General features: G+C 44.2%; 1 protein-coding gene across 3 annotated transcripts in view; it reads right to left on the bottom strand.

Moving 5' to 3' along the window:
- The window catches only part of llgl1 (LLGL scribble cell polarity complex component 1), a 74,788-nt gene extending 65,259 nt beyond the window's left edge, over positions 1-9,529 (bottom strand). For 2 of the 3 annotated variants that reach the window (XM_088936683.1, XM_088936685.1), the window contains exons 1-2: positions 9,304-9,528; positions 4,400-4,497 (exon numbers count right to left, since the gene is read on the bottom strand). In XM_088936683.1, the coding sequence (XP_088792809.1) occupies positions 4,400-4,497; positions 9,304-9,384 (179 nt within the window). In that variant the 5' untranslated portion in view covers positions 9,385-9,528. Of the gene's footprint in view, positions 1-4,399; positions 4,498-9,303 lie in introns of all 3 variants that reach the window. The other variant, XM_088936684.1, reaches the window with a different exon arrangement.
- Between the last annotated feature and the right edge of the window lie 4,861 nt (positions 9,530-14,390).

Raw genomic sequence — 14,390 nt, 5'->3', positions numbered from 1 at the left:
CGTTCCACCTAGAAGATGAATTTAACTACCATATAATTTCCTACCGTCATTACCTATAAGAGGAATCATCTCCACCCCTGTGAATCCTTTCCGTCTTGACAGTGGCATGAGGCTCGCAGCCTATTTTTTTAAGCACTTCTACAGCCATTCTCAGTGTATAAAAAAAGGTCACCACCATCGTCTGTCAGATTCACCTTTGCTATTTAAACCTATCGTTGCTCGTCTACCAATTCCTAATCTTGTAATAACTGTAATTCCTAGCAAATCCAAAGTACTTTCCATCCCATCGGATCTCCAATCGCTTCACAAACAGAACAGCGCCCACTGGACTGAGACACAGCGGTCAGCCTCTGCACGGCACTGCAAATCAGGTAGAAAAGTAAGAAATGACTTCACCAAACAAGTTAAGGGGGGAACACTGGAGCAAAATGAATCCTTTATAAAGGGTTTAAAACACCTCCTCTTTCAAAAAGCGCCACAGGGATTCTTCATTATGGGAAAAGTCAGGACCTTGGTTGATCTTCAGAAGGACAGCACCACCTGCAATAGTGACTGTGGTCACCACAGTTAGGAGAAGAATTTCCAATCCAAAGCCCAAGGGAAAAGCACTCCGTACTGCTCCACAAACATTACTTGAAGCAGGAGTCTGGTTTTCCCTGGCGGTCTCTTATCCCTGTACCTACCAGGCACAGCCCAGCTGAGATTCTGTTATAGGTGCCAGTATATTATGCATATACAACAGGCTAGCTGCAGTATTAGCATGTATTACTTTCTACAATCCAGCTCATTGAATAGATAAAGGGGCACCATTTTCAGCTTTCCATAAGACAACTAGAGGGTACAAGTTGCTGGATTTTAAGGGGCACCTCTCTGATGCAATGTATTTTACTCTACTACATTGTAGAGAGAATAGTTTATTGCCATACGGACACGTACATTGGAATTCTTAATCGCGCCGATGTCTCGGGACATACAGAATCCAACAGACAACATCACACAAAGCAAACAGTACATTACAAACATAATAATTAATAACAGAAACAATAAATAAGCTGTGGACAATACTTATGTAGTATTGAGGAAAAAGAAACATGGTAGACCGTGCAAAAAGTGCATAGTGTATTGAGTCTGAGGCATCGCAGTTAGCTGTTGAGGATGCGTACTGCAGCGAGATAGAAGCTGTTCTTGAGTCTAGTGGTCAGTGCTTTAACAGTGCGGTACCGCTTGCCCGAACGCAGGGGGGGAGAACAGTTTGTGGCCGGGATGGCTGGGATCCTGACTGATGGATTGGGACAGCGTGGATGTCACAGATTGACGGTAAATCGCATCCTATTGTGCTCTGTGCCATGGCCAGAACCCTTGATAGTGCATCGCTGTCATGCATTGTAGAACTGCTGTACCACACAGTGATGCCACCCGTGAGGACAGGGGGCCAGAGGGGTGACGAGGCTTAAACCCTCCATCCATTAAAGTTAACGTTTCCTTACGCCATCATTCAGAAGCCCCTCCCTAACGGCCTGCGAGATGGTGCTGATGACCTTGAAAATCCTGGACTGGTGAAGGTGGAGGAAGGACAGGGGTCTGGGACATCATGACCTACAGCCTGACCGCGCCTCAGCTCAAATGCACCCACGCCCGTAGCGTTGGCAACATCACGGTGTCGGCCGGACAGGCCAACCTACACTCCCCGACTGCTCCTGCGCTCAGACTTTGGCCTGGTGCCAATGCCCCGATTGTACCAGTCTCCCCGGGACAAGCAGGACTGCATGCGCCGCTGCCTAATCTCGTCACAGACAGGCTCTGTATTCCCAGGGGCTTAGAAAAATGCATCTTGTATCTTTTACAGTAACAAAGAAGAAGCCGTACATTTAGGTCTCTACAGCTGTAATGAATCACATCTTGTGGGAACACACACATGCAGAACTGCAACACTGATCAATGGGACAGTTTTGTTAGCATTCTAGGCTGAAAATGCTTAATTCATACTCCCTTTGGAATCCATTACATTTTAACACGATGCATGAAATGCATTTCTTTTTCTTCACACCATTTCAGTTCAGTCGCAACACTGAAGACATTGAAGCATTCAGTCGCTCACATGCGTGCTGTCAGAGACTTAGCAACATTGCACTTCCGGAATATTTGACTTAAGGAATGAATGAGCCTACGGACAACCAAAAGAGTGCAGCTTATCAAGACTGATCGTGCTCGGAACAGAGGAATTTATAAAAAAATAAGACATCCCATGCCAGCAACAGGCAAGAATGACATAATCGTGTTTTAATGGTCTCTACAGACTTCCTTCGCAAAAGTGCTGCTATGGCACCAGTCCAGCTGTTTCACTTTGCTTGTCTAGAGAAGGTGCCGAGTCCTCACCCTTCGACAGAGGCACTTAGACTGCGTGGGACTAGATTCTTTCTCTGCGGCCCCGCAACGCGCATACAATTGAAAAAGACTCCGGTGGAACACAGTAGAACTGCAGCCGCACGCTGAAATCTTTGGAAAACAAAAAGATCATCCTTTGCGTGAATATTTATAGAGCCTGCTGTTTATTTTGCAGCCTTCAGGAAGAAGCCTTAAATTACACAGGTGTCTTGCCCTGCATCTTTGAAGCCCACAGTAAATCAACACACAAAGCCCAGCAGTGTCAGGCTAATGAATACTGTTGCAGGCTTGAGCTCCAGAGTTTCAAAACTCAGACGTTCCCCGCAGTCTCAGCTTGGCATTCCTCAGCTCCATCTGTAGGGATCGCGTTTCTGAGAAAACACCCGTCTCCAACCTCACGTCTTGTTTTAATTGCAATGTGGCTAAAGGTGGAAACATGTACTTAAATAGCAGTTTACCCATGTGTTAGAGACCAGGGTGATTTTAAGTGATGCACTATAGCTTTCTCAAGGGTGTCTGGCAGTGGTCTCCACTTTTGTTGTCGTTTAGAAAGACTCTTTACTACAGTGCTGCAGTATTACAGGTTGATGAACAGCCTAAAAGGCAACCGATATAACAGCAAACCCCAGATCTTTTAGAAGTTGCCTTTTAAATATCATCTTGCCGATACATTTGCAAAACACATTAAGAAGCTCCATAATCTCCTTCTGGGATTTAAAATTCATGCACATCAGAACGGTACATACAAATCTATAAGATGGATAACCGATTCAAACCAGTTTCTGGATCAGCCCGTCTAGCCTGCAGTAAATCCTGACACTCTCTCTTATTAACCCTTAGTGGGCTTTGACTTCTGCCATTTGACCCTTCAATTTGGGCGACATTATCAACAGAACAGTGTAAATGGTATACGTCTGCAACTCTGAAATATGTCTCAGCTCAAGGTTTCATAAATCTCAGCATGACCCCACAAAGTTACAATGACTTTTAGGCTGCATGGATGCCCTTGATGTGATTATGTGAAGCTACTTCAAAGAGCAGCACTGGGATTAGAGAAATGGTTCAAGCCTGGTTTGAGTAAAGAAATCTGCCTGGGGCTGCACAGTCCACTTCATGAACAAAAACGAAGTCGCTCCCCTTCGGATTGTTATCCGGCAGCAAAACAGGTCATTTACTAAAAGCACTTACACAACATTTAACATGTTACCCTGACATCAGTGAAAGGCCACCTTTATACCAAAGCTATCAATTGAGCGAAGCAGTGCCTGAGTCAGCATTTTAATTCCGTTCCAAACGGGTTTCTATGGATACAGCACATCCTTGGTGACAGACTTTCAAGACAATTCCAGGGAGACATTGTTAGCCTTTCATTACCTCTCAGTAGGTCTCCATCGTTATTTAAAAAACAGAATATTAACATTAAGGAGGAGGAATACGGTAATAAGAGAAAATATGGCAGAAATGGTTTATTTGCTGAGATTAAAAGCTGTTCCATGCATTTGGTTTTCTTAAAACTCTCCAGCCAAAGGAATATGTCATGACATCATACACATTCCTCTCATATTAAATAAGACCAAAAAGTAACGAATCAAGCCAATCAGCATTTATATCAGAACACTTTTTTCCCCATTTTTAAAATGGTCAAATGGCCCGATCGCCCACACACTTCAAGAAAACAACCACGGTCTCAGAAGTGTTATAAAACTCCATATGGATTCACTCAAACTCAGCACATCACGTAATGCTGGCCCTTCACAATAAAGAAACGCCCTCACTTTTAAAGAGAAGTTCACGACTTTCATAGGAATCTCTCTGATTATCAGCTCCATTTCTTACCAGTGATAACTGAAGCTTATTTTCTATGCAAGAGTCCTCGTGTTACTCCTGAGCATAGGGTCAAGCCATGAATTCAGTACTCAAGCACAGTAAATGTATTGTGTTAGTCCTGGAATGCTAAACGTCTTACCTGCAATTGGTTAGCAGACAGATCTATCTTCTTGAACTAAAAGGATACATTTTGACAGCTCCCGACTTTGTGCCAATGGCCATCAGCCGCAGTTTAGGGTCATACGCCAGGGCACTGGGGTGATTGGGGAATCCATGTTCAACAGTCTGGAAGCAGAACACATTAAGGTAAGGTAATGACTGGGCAAAGCTTACATAAGATCAGATCACTTTATTAACCACATACAATTTCTTGCATTAGGAATTTGTCTTTTTGCATACCCCAGCTTGCTCTCCATGAGACACACAGACAGGGAGAGAAGCCTGGGGTCAGAGCGCAGGGTCAGCCATTTATACAGCGCCCCTGGAGCAGCTGGGGTTAAGGGCCTTGCTCAGAGGCCCAACGGAGTAGGATTCCTCTGCCGGCCGCGGGAAACGAACCAGCAACCTTCCAGCCACAGGCGCAGATCCTGAGCCACAGTACCATCGCTCCGCCCATAAGCGCACTCTTGCTTCTTAACAGTTCACCTGTTGCACAGATACTCAGCAATGCCACAGTAAAACAATTAACATCCCATCCACTGCACCACACCAAACAAACTGCTCATTTTTGTCATAATGGGAGTAACTTTGCAAAAGACATCTGTGGAGCAAGGTGCTCCGGGAAGCACCAACACGCTCGGTCTTCTAACAATCAAACCCATGATGAAGATGTCAGCAACGTCATTTGCAATGTTCAATGTAGACAAGTGCAAGATTCGGAAGTTAAGAGTAAAAAAAATTAAATACAAACTGGAAAATGCTCCGCTACAAGATGGTACCGATGAAAGACTTAGGTGTTTATGCTGACAGATCATTTGCAACTTCTAGATAATGTGGGAGAAACAACTAAAAAGGCAAACGAAATGTTAGGACATACTCTAAGAGCAACATTTAAATTGGGGGATGTTTTTAAACTAGTATAATGAACTAGTAATGCCTCAAATCAGAGTAGTGAGGACAATCCAGGTTACCAAATGATGACAGAAAACCTATGGCTGCTCTGGCATCAGTCCAGATACATTCTGAGGCTTTGGGGAAAGTCCTACATTGACAGGCTGAAGGAACAGAGCCCTTGCAGACTTGAACAGAGAAGATAATGGGGAGATCCAATACAAGTTTTCAAAGCCATCATGACTCAGACCACCAAGAAGATTTCTTCAAAATGAATGGTGGAACTCAGACAAGAGAGCACAGGTGGAAACTACATGGAAGACAATTTCAAATGGGGAACACTTCTTTACGCAAAGGGTTATAAAGGTACTGTAGGAACCAGTCAAGGTGTGGAAGCCGATACCCTTGTTCTTTCAAGAAATAGCTGGATGAGACCCGGAGATTAACTACTAATGAACAAAAAGACGAGATGGAGCCCCTCTCGTTGGTAACCCTTCTTGCATTCTTATATACGATTAGCAAAGCAAGCAAAACGCGTTTCAATGCGGTCTTGTACAACATTCAAAACTAGCTCCGCTTTCAAAGAAACATAATTGAAAAACCAGCATTGGGAGCAATGTTGTGTTTCTGAAGGCGGTAGAGCCCGATTTTAAACATTGTTATCAGGCAGCAGTATATTCAAGCAAGTGGAAAAGTATAAGCCTCCTTTTCAAATATATCCAGCTTGGAAAGGTTAACTGAATTTTGATTCTGGATGAATACGAAATCAAGCCATCCCTGCGTCCTTTTTTTGTAAAAAAAAAAAGCAATTTCCCTTTTAATTATGAAGTTACCCTCTCTTAGATTAAATAAATGTATATATTCATTCAAAGCACTGAAACACCCACCAATTTGAAGGCAGCACCAAGCCACGATCAATGTATAATAATCTTCCGACAATCCATTCAAAGTGCAGTTCATCTAAGTAGCAAGTGCATCCAGAGTTTCACTTGTATACAGCAGTGAATGATTGACCGTATGCTCACGAAATTAGACTAAAGCTGTCCAGTAAAAACAAATCCTTACCACTCATTAATGCCGTGACCTTCTACGATCACCACTGCTTTTTACAGTTAGGGGACAACCTGGCTCCAATAATGGGGCGCCTCTCACAGACCCAGCCAGTGAGCCCTGTTTCGCGGCACCAGCCGAATAAGCACCTCCCTGATGGATTAAACCCCTGTGCAGTCTGACGATGGATTTCCCCCGTGTGACATTTTTAAATGCTACAATTAAATATTGATGGAAGACTTCATTAACATCAGCAGAGCAGAACTCATCAGTACAACCATTGTGCCCTTTGGACTGGTTGTATTTCATGTGGCTCTGTGCTTTCTCTCTGCTGCTGGAGAAGAGATGGGTTGATGCTGTTCAACTGATCTTTTATTCCACGCAGAAAGGGATGTTACCCTATTCCTAGGGTCACCTGTGGCACAACAGGGCCCTGATTTACCTTCGGATTCAGAAATCAGGCAGCTCCTCTATCTCGAGATTCCACCCCTTAGTCACTTCTCCAGTCATCCTACAGTAGATGTATCTCCAAATTTCAAATGCATCAGACTTGGATTTAAAATTAATGCCAAACCCATTGCCTAACCAATTTTATTTCCAGTCAGAAGGAGAAAAGGGATGTTCTTGAACATGCATACATAGAGGCAAAGCTGTGCCTTTTCCCAGAGAAGCACAAACATGACAACAAGCAGCTGGCATCACCTCACAGGACCCTTAGTCATCCGTCAGAAGGAGACAGCAATGTGTCACAGCTCACATAGTGAAATGAAGTATTACGGGCTCATGGACACATTTCTCCTCCCTCAGTCGAGGCTCCCAAACCTCCCAGTGGAGGGGTATCTATAGAAAGTTGGAAGACAAACTCTCCCCCATCAACAGCAGAAAGAGGATCCCACAGAAATGCAGTCCGCAAAAGTTCCACTTGCCAAGATCTGTGGTTTTGCTCAACAAGAAACTATACTTCCTGCTCCTGTAACACTCCATTCATCACTCTCTTTAAAAAAAATCACGTGAGGTACTTGTGTGAACCTAATACAATGTTTACATAGCGCAGTGGGTAATGCGAAGCTGCCCGCAATAACTTTTTAAAATATTAAAGCAATCTTTTTAAGGGGGGTTTTACTTAAACATTATCCTTTGTATTAAAGAATCCTAAAAGGTTTTAATACAAAAACAACTTAAATATTGCCATAAATATGAAAAACAGAACATCAAAAGAACTGATAAGCACTCCAACTGCATTGTAGCACAGGCAAACCAACAACAGTAGCACAAAACGCACGTTTTGTTGGTGGCATTTACGCCCTGCGGAAAGACGAACGTTTTCAAAGACATTACCAACCATTTGTCACATCAAAGCACAGGTTTAAAATTGTTACCGGTGGGAGTACACGCTATTTGTTTAAGGAAAAATGCAATAGTGCACTGAACTCCCACATAAAAGCACACGGAAACTGCCTTTCCTCAAAAATAAACAGTTCTCTTAAACGTTCAACATGATGAGCACGTCCCATATTGTTTCTTAAAGACTGTCTCTTTCCTCCCTTACGAATTATAATCTTAAACCAATACACTACCATGTTGCCCTGGTCACAACTAGTTTAGTTTAATACTGAAGTTACAATTATCTCGATCAAACGCTATAAGGGAGGAAAGCACTAGCGCTGGGAATCAGTTGATTTCTAAGAAAAAGAAGTGCCTGCAACACTCTCAAAAAGAGGAACAATACTTCCCCCCCCCCCCTTTAGGCATTTCATATATTTGACAGAAACTTGTACGATTATCCCAAATACACCTCCTCACAGAACAAACTGCGCGAGCTGGTAGAGACGTATTTTGTGGGCAATGCACCCCTAAACTGGGAGCTTACTGGGGTTTGAGATACACAAAATACGCAGAAACTCGTAAGTTGTTAGCATTTTTTCTCGATTTAATTTACCACATAGTGCCCCATCAGAGCCATCACAGTATAAAATGACTTATACTAATGGTATATTCCCTTCACTTTAGGTGCGTGTCATTAAACGATGTTTTAACTCCTCCGTAAAGCACCGTGTATGCGGTTATTGCCCGTTTTCCCACTGTAAATCCATTCAGGCGAGAACAACAGTTAATTTGGACATGAATGTGAATGGAACAGTTATGAATGTGCTGGAGCACGCGTTTTAAAACACCGAGCTACTTCGCTACATGATGCAAATAAACTACACCTACTCATATATACGGTATATATATATAATATATATTAGCCAGCTGGTAGGTTGGACGAGAGACCTAAATTTGTTATCGAAGCATTTCGAAGGAATTAAAATGTAGTTAAAAATGATAGAGAAACGCAAAAGCAAAACAAAGTACAAACCGAGAGCGAGTCAGGATAGACCGATTTTTCTCAACAGACCGATAAAGTGCCTTATTAGAGTAACGGGTTTTGACGACTGGTCTTAAAATCACCGGTAAATAAACATGAAGGGGTGAACTGGACGAAGCAACACAGATTTGTGAAAATATATGAGGAAATGCAACTTCTCTCCGCGTCCATCGGCGTGTCTAACTCTTAAGAAACTGCAGCACTTCAATTATTGTTAAACCATCTTCTGCAGCACGAGGAAACTAATCGATTTAGAAGCCCACATTAAACCCCCAGCACTAGTCAAACTCCAGAGATGACACATTTTCCATGACTTTCACAAACTAGGAAGGCGACGGACAACAACACACGAATCCTCTAGCCGTACGCAGATGCAGAGATTTGTTCTCAGATTAGCGGGACCGTTAGACTGCAAATTTTCCAAGCTCTGCCCTACCTTTACACGGGTGCTTAAAAATAAGATAAATGCAGATTGTATGAACGTCTCCTCACATTTGAAGCGTGCATTTAAACTAAAAATGCCCCCTCCTTTTAACTCTCAATACAGTTCACTGATACAATACGAGTCGGCATGCTTGCCACCAGAAAGAAACGGACGTCTTTTCCAAATGTTTCAACGTTACCTTATTAAAAGCAAAAAGGTCCTGTTTGATTTTCTCTCTTTGGGGATCATTCCCCTGTCTCCTGAACCTAAACTTCATCATCCTGAAGCCGGTGGGGAAATTAATGAGAGCCAAGGGGAGAAAAAAAACCAAATTGTAAATTCCTTCTCAGGTTTGTATCAGGGCAAAACAATGAGATCCCATAGACAAGCTCCCGTTTCTTTGTAGTCTGTTCTCAAAGGCTGCAACTGGATACCGGGGAACTGGATACATTTCCGTCCAGATTGGCAACTGCTACAGCCAATTGGATCAGGGAGTTTATCTACCGGGATCCAATCAGAGAGGAGATGTTAGTGGGCAGGTCCGTAGTGGTTGATTACAGGAGACTGAACCGTGTGAGGATATTGTTCCAGCATCTGGGATTTGTAGTTTCGTCCCTGCTGCTCTCCTCAGTTTGCTTTTACAGTTGCGCTGCTTCACAAATGTGGGTCACGGGCGCCCAGCACAGTGCGTACAAGAGAATTGTTACAGGTTTGCTTTTGTAACGAAGCAATAACGATAGCAGGACGACGAGCGTTGCGCTGATGCGGAATGGGTTCCTTCAGTGCTTCGGTGTGCACAGAGGTGTGTGTGGCGACACTGCTTCGACTATAGAGAAACACCTACGGTACAGTACTATTGCACCCACCGCAGCATCACGGAATAGTGTGATGCGCCACGTTTCTGCAGTGATCGTGAGTCGCGGAGGGGTTTTCCCTCTGCGATGGGGAGGGGGTTCCCTCCACGGTGTGTGTGTGTGTGTGCGCGGCTGAGGGATGGGCGAGGAAGACGTTGAAGCCCCCTTAGACACATAACAGGCTGCGGCGCTCACGCATTCCAACCGCACCTCTGCAAAAGGAGAGTGGTTACCGAGGAAGGCGGTTTTACAGCTGTGCTGTGAGGGAACTGCGGTATTTTATGATTTACCCCTCGTTTTACAATTAATATAGCGTTATTAATTTTCTTCTTAAAGGTAGCGCGCTTCTAACACGTGTAACACTGTCCTGGGGTTTTCCTTGCTTCGGGCATCGGTGCTTTTTACAACAATGCTGAACCATTTCAACGCGCCACACGCACCGAGCAAACTCTCTGTTCTCTTTAAAGCTGAAAAGAAACAATTGGACATCCAGCTCAAGGCTGTGTTTAATTGGAGAGAAAAAAGGGCCCCGTAGCACACGACAGTACACAGTTCTAATAAGTATTCATTACAATTGAACACGGGAGATGGAAGACCAGATTTTAGTTGCTGAAAATGCTGAGGTCTGTAGGCGGCGTTCCCCCGAGCAGGTGGGAGCAGCCTGCTGGGCAATTCAGCAGCGACTGGAGAGGGGCGGGGGTGTCACACAAGTTAATATTGTGGACACATACAAACCACTGCAGCTCTTCTCCAGACAGGAAGGAGAGCCAGTCAGCACCTTCCTCGGCCTCGTCAATCTCACGCTGCAGGATGAGTCTTTTGGCAGCGAGAAGCGGTTGTTTTCCTGTAATGAGTAACGCTGAGCTGTCGGAAAACACCCCCCAGCGCAGTCAGCGCGTAGTACAGGAAGCTGAGCTTAGACGAGCGTGTTAAGGTTTCATTGATATTCTATTGATGTTCAATTTACTATGAACTGGAGGTTTGTGGGATTTTAATAAAGCACCTATACACAGCAGTAATGATACCGACCCAAACCTACTGTACTGTGTGTGCACGACTGCTTTGCAAAATACCTTTTTATTGTAAATTGAATATAAGCAGGGCATGAATCTTTAACCCCTTTTCTACAAGTTAATCTTGTGCATCTGGGATACTTCACGCGGATTTGTCTTCTGTGAAAACCAATCAACTACGAACGCATTTTCATGTCAAAATCCACGCCTGGTCTGCTGCAGTTTCAAAACGCGTCAACCGTCAGAGAGAGGCAACAGACTGCGGCGGCATTCTTTATTGATCACGTTAGGCTCGGCTGCGGTTTTTTTTTTTGCTTTCCGAAAATCTTCGTCACGTCATCACGTTCAGACGTCTTGGCAATGAGAATGTGTGTTGTTTTTTTTTCCATTCCCAAGGCGGGAGGAGAAGATGTGTTAAAGCTGATTTCATTGAATTAACAGCACAGCCCACACCGTAACGTTTTATGTCAAATAGAGGGGTATCTGCAATATATTTTACAAATGAGCGTGAATTTAAAAAAATCGCAGAGATACATGCCGAGTAAGTCCCATCATTCACAGCATCCCTCTCCAGTAAAGCCCCGTTTTCATCTGTTTCTGCTCTTCAGGTTGGTAGGTCTGGAGGGGCAGGGTGGAGAGGGACAGTGTTTACGCAGAGCGCTGTTCACATGAACTTGACACTAGGCAGGCTTGGATCACAGCCAAGGCCGGGAAGCCAGAGGAACTATTCTAGACCCGAGCTATTCGGGGAGTACGCATTCCTGTCAATCAGCTGCACAAAGGCTAATCAGCAGTGTTTCCCCCAGCGAAGGTGAAATGCCCGAGAGTTGGAAAAGAAAAACACTGTGCGGAGCTGAAGTGCCAGATCTTCACGGCTGCGGATGAACCGTGCGCCTGGCCGGGGACGCAGACTTTCTGATTGCTCGACTTCTGATCGCCGTTTCCTGGGGTCTGGCGATGCTCTTTCTCGCTCACACTCCACGGCTTGACCTGAAGCGGAGACATTAACCAGAACCCGAGAGTACAACAGCCTCTGCAGTCACACCCCCCCCCCCCCCCCAAATGTATCTCAAATGCAGTACGTTTTTGTCTGGTCTCATTCCAACACCTCACGACTCTCGCTGAAATTCGTGCTGCACTGTGAAGGACACTTCTTGAGCCTGGGGAAAAAATAAATGTGTTTCTTTCAGACTCATGAAATCCCCTCCCTTTTTGCAACTGCAGAATTCGCTTATGACTGGGCTGTTAATACGGTTCCCATTCACCACACCCCGTCCATATAAAAATGTTTAATAAAATGTGAAGCAGAAGAAAGGCTTGTTGGGAGTAAATGCTTACCACGCCTTTTCCGCCCAGTTTCTAAATCTGAGTTTTTTTTCTCAAGGGTTTATCATTGATAATTAACAGTAAACTACTCAGAACACAACTCCGCCGTCCTGGGAGCAATACTTTGTTCCTTAACATTGGTTTAACGTCTGACGCCCCCTTGTGGCAAAAATAATAAATATTTTTAAAAGAAGGCCGATCGCTGTTGGCGCCTTGAGGTTAAGTTCCGAGCTCGAGACTTCTGCCCTTAGAAAGTCTTCAATGTAAATAACCACACCATGTAATGTGAAACCGCTTCGAAACAAGATCTTGTATTTTCTTTCAAGATTAACATGGAAATACAAATTTAAAAGTTCATTCTCAAAACAGTCGACGGGATAATTTGCTGTATAAATGATCAAGCCTTTATCCTTAAGTCATTAGAAAGCCATTTTATTCCCGGTGTTCAGTGTTCAAGCGGGTATTACAGCATGGACAGGACGGCATTGAAGTTAGAAACGACGTCAACTGAATTGAGCTAATTCAGTTTTGCCCCAGTACAGTGACGGGGACACTGTACTGTAAAGAAAAGGCGCCGTCCTTCTGATGAGACTTAAAAACCGAGGTCCTGACTCTCTGTGGTCATTAAAAATCCCAGGGCGTTTCTCGAAAAGAGTAGGGGTGTAACCCCGGCGTCCTGGCCAAATTTCCCATTGGCCCTTACCAATCATGGCCTCCTTATAATCCCCATCTCTGAACTGGCTTCATTACTCTGCTCTCCTCCCCACTGATAGCTGGTGTGTGGGGAGTGTTCTGGCGCACTATGGCTGTCGTCGCATCATCCAGGTGGGGCTGCACATTGGTGGTGGTGGAGGGGAGTCCCCATTACCTGTAAAGCGCTTTGAGTGGAGTGTCCAGAAAAGCGCTATATAAGTGTAAGGGATTATTATTATTTTGTACTGTGGACAGTATGTCCCGAGAGATCAGCGCGATTAATTACAATATACGTGTACATACAGCAATAAACTACTCTACTGATGTTTCACTGGTGATACTGAAGACGTTTAAGCAGGCGCCTTGGAGGATTTTGAATACTTTGGATCACAGCTTTTAAGGGAGGGCTTTTTGAACACATGGGGAAGGCCCACTTCCTAGTGTGGTTGACCGAAGCTGTTTCTCATCACCTGCACCTACCCTCTGTTCCCTGTAGTTTCCGATTGTGTCCTCTGGATAACTGTGGATTCTGAGGACGTCTGTAGATTTGACGAATACCTTTGAAGCTTTTGAACACTTGAATCAGCCCCCCTTGTCGTCTTCTCAGGTCTTTCATCCAAGAGCTGTCCAACACTCGTCCTGGAGGACTGGGGGGGTCTACGGGTCTTTTAGGTCCCTTTGAAACAGTAGCATCTGAACAGTGGGAAAAGTGGGTGAAATGGCCTATTAAAGTCAATCACAAGCCAAGGAAGGTCAATTAGATTTCAGCTGGGATGAAAAATGTGCCGACACCATGGCCCTGCACGACTAGGACTGGTCAGCCGTGTCTCAGCGTGCCAGAGTGAGATATTCCTTTGAGCCTGGGAAAGGACCGGGTTGCTCTTTCCTGATTGATTCCTGAGCAGTCATGTCTTTTCTATGCTTGGACCCAAAATTGAACCCAATACAAACAGTGCCTTGACATCTCGAATCAAAAATTGTCAGCGCCTGAGTTGAACATCTTATCCGAGCCAGTATGTCCATGGAAGGTGAAGGGATACGCTGAGTGCTTGGACCCCCCCAACAACAAACCGAATAAAAACATGCAAACTCCACACAGAAAATGCCTCCATTCAGACAAGTCCAGGACTCGAGAGCCGTGAAGACACAGTGCTGCTAGAGTCACGTGAGTGGTGTCTCTTTAGCTGCTGATACTTTGACAGATTAATTTTACATTTCAAAAATATTTTTCACTTGCCTGTACATAGAATATCACTCATCTCACTTCACAATTGCCCTGCTTTTAAATTTATTAATGGGAAGCACTTATCCTACCTTCGATTAGATTATGACCAGATCAATATTATAAGATATGCTGTTTTAACAAAACAAAACCAAAATCAAAAGCGTCTTTCTGCTTT

Source organism: Atractosteus spatula, chromosome 18, assembly GCF_055471065.1.
Source record: "Atractosteus spatula isolate fAtrSpa1 chromosome 18, fAtrSpa1.hap1, whole genome shotgun sequence".
Lineage (NCBI taxonomy): Eukaryota > Metazoa > Chordata > Actinopteri > Semionotiformes > Lepisosteidae > Atractosteus > Atractosteus spatula.
The sequence above is the reverse complement of the archived record's forward strand: the minus strand, read 5'-3'. Positions and strand labels throughout refer to the sequence as shown.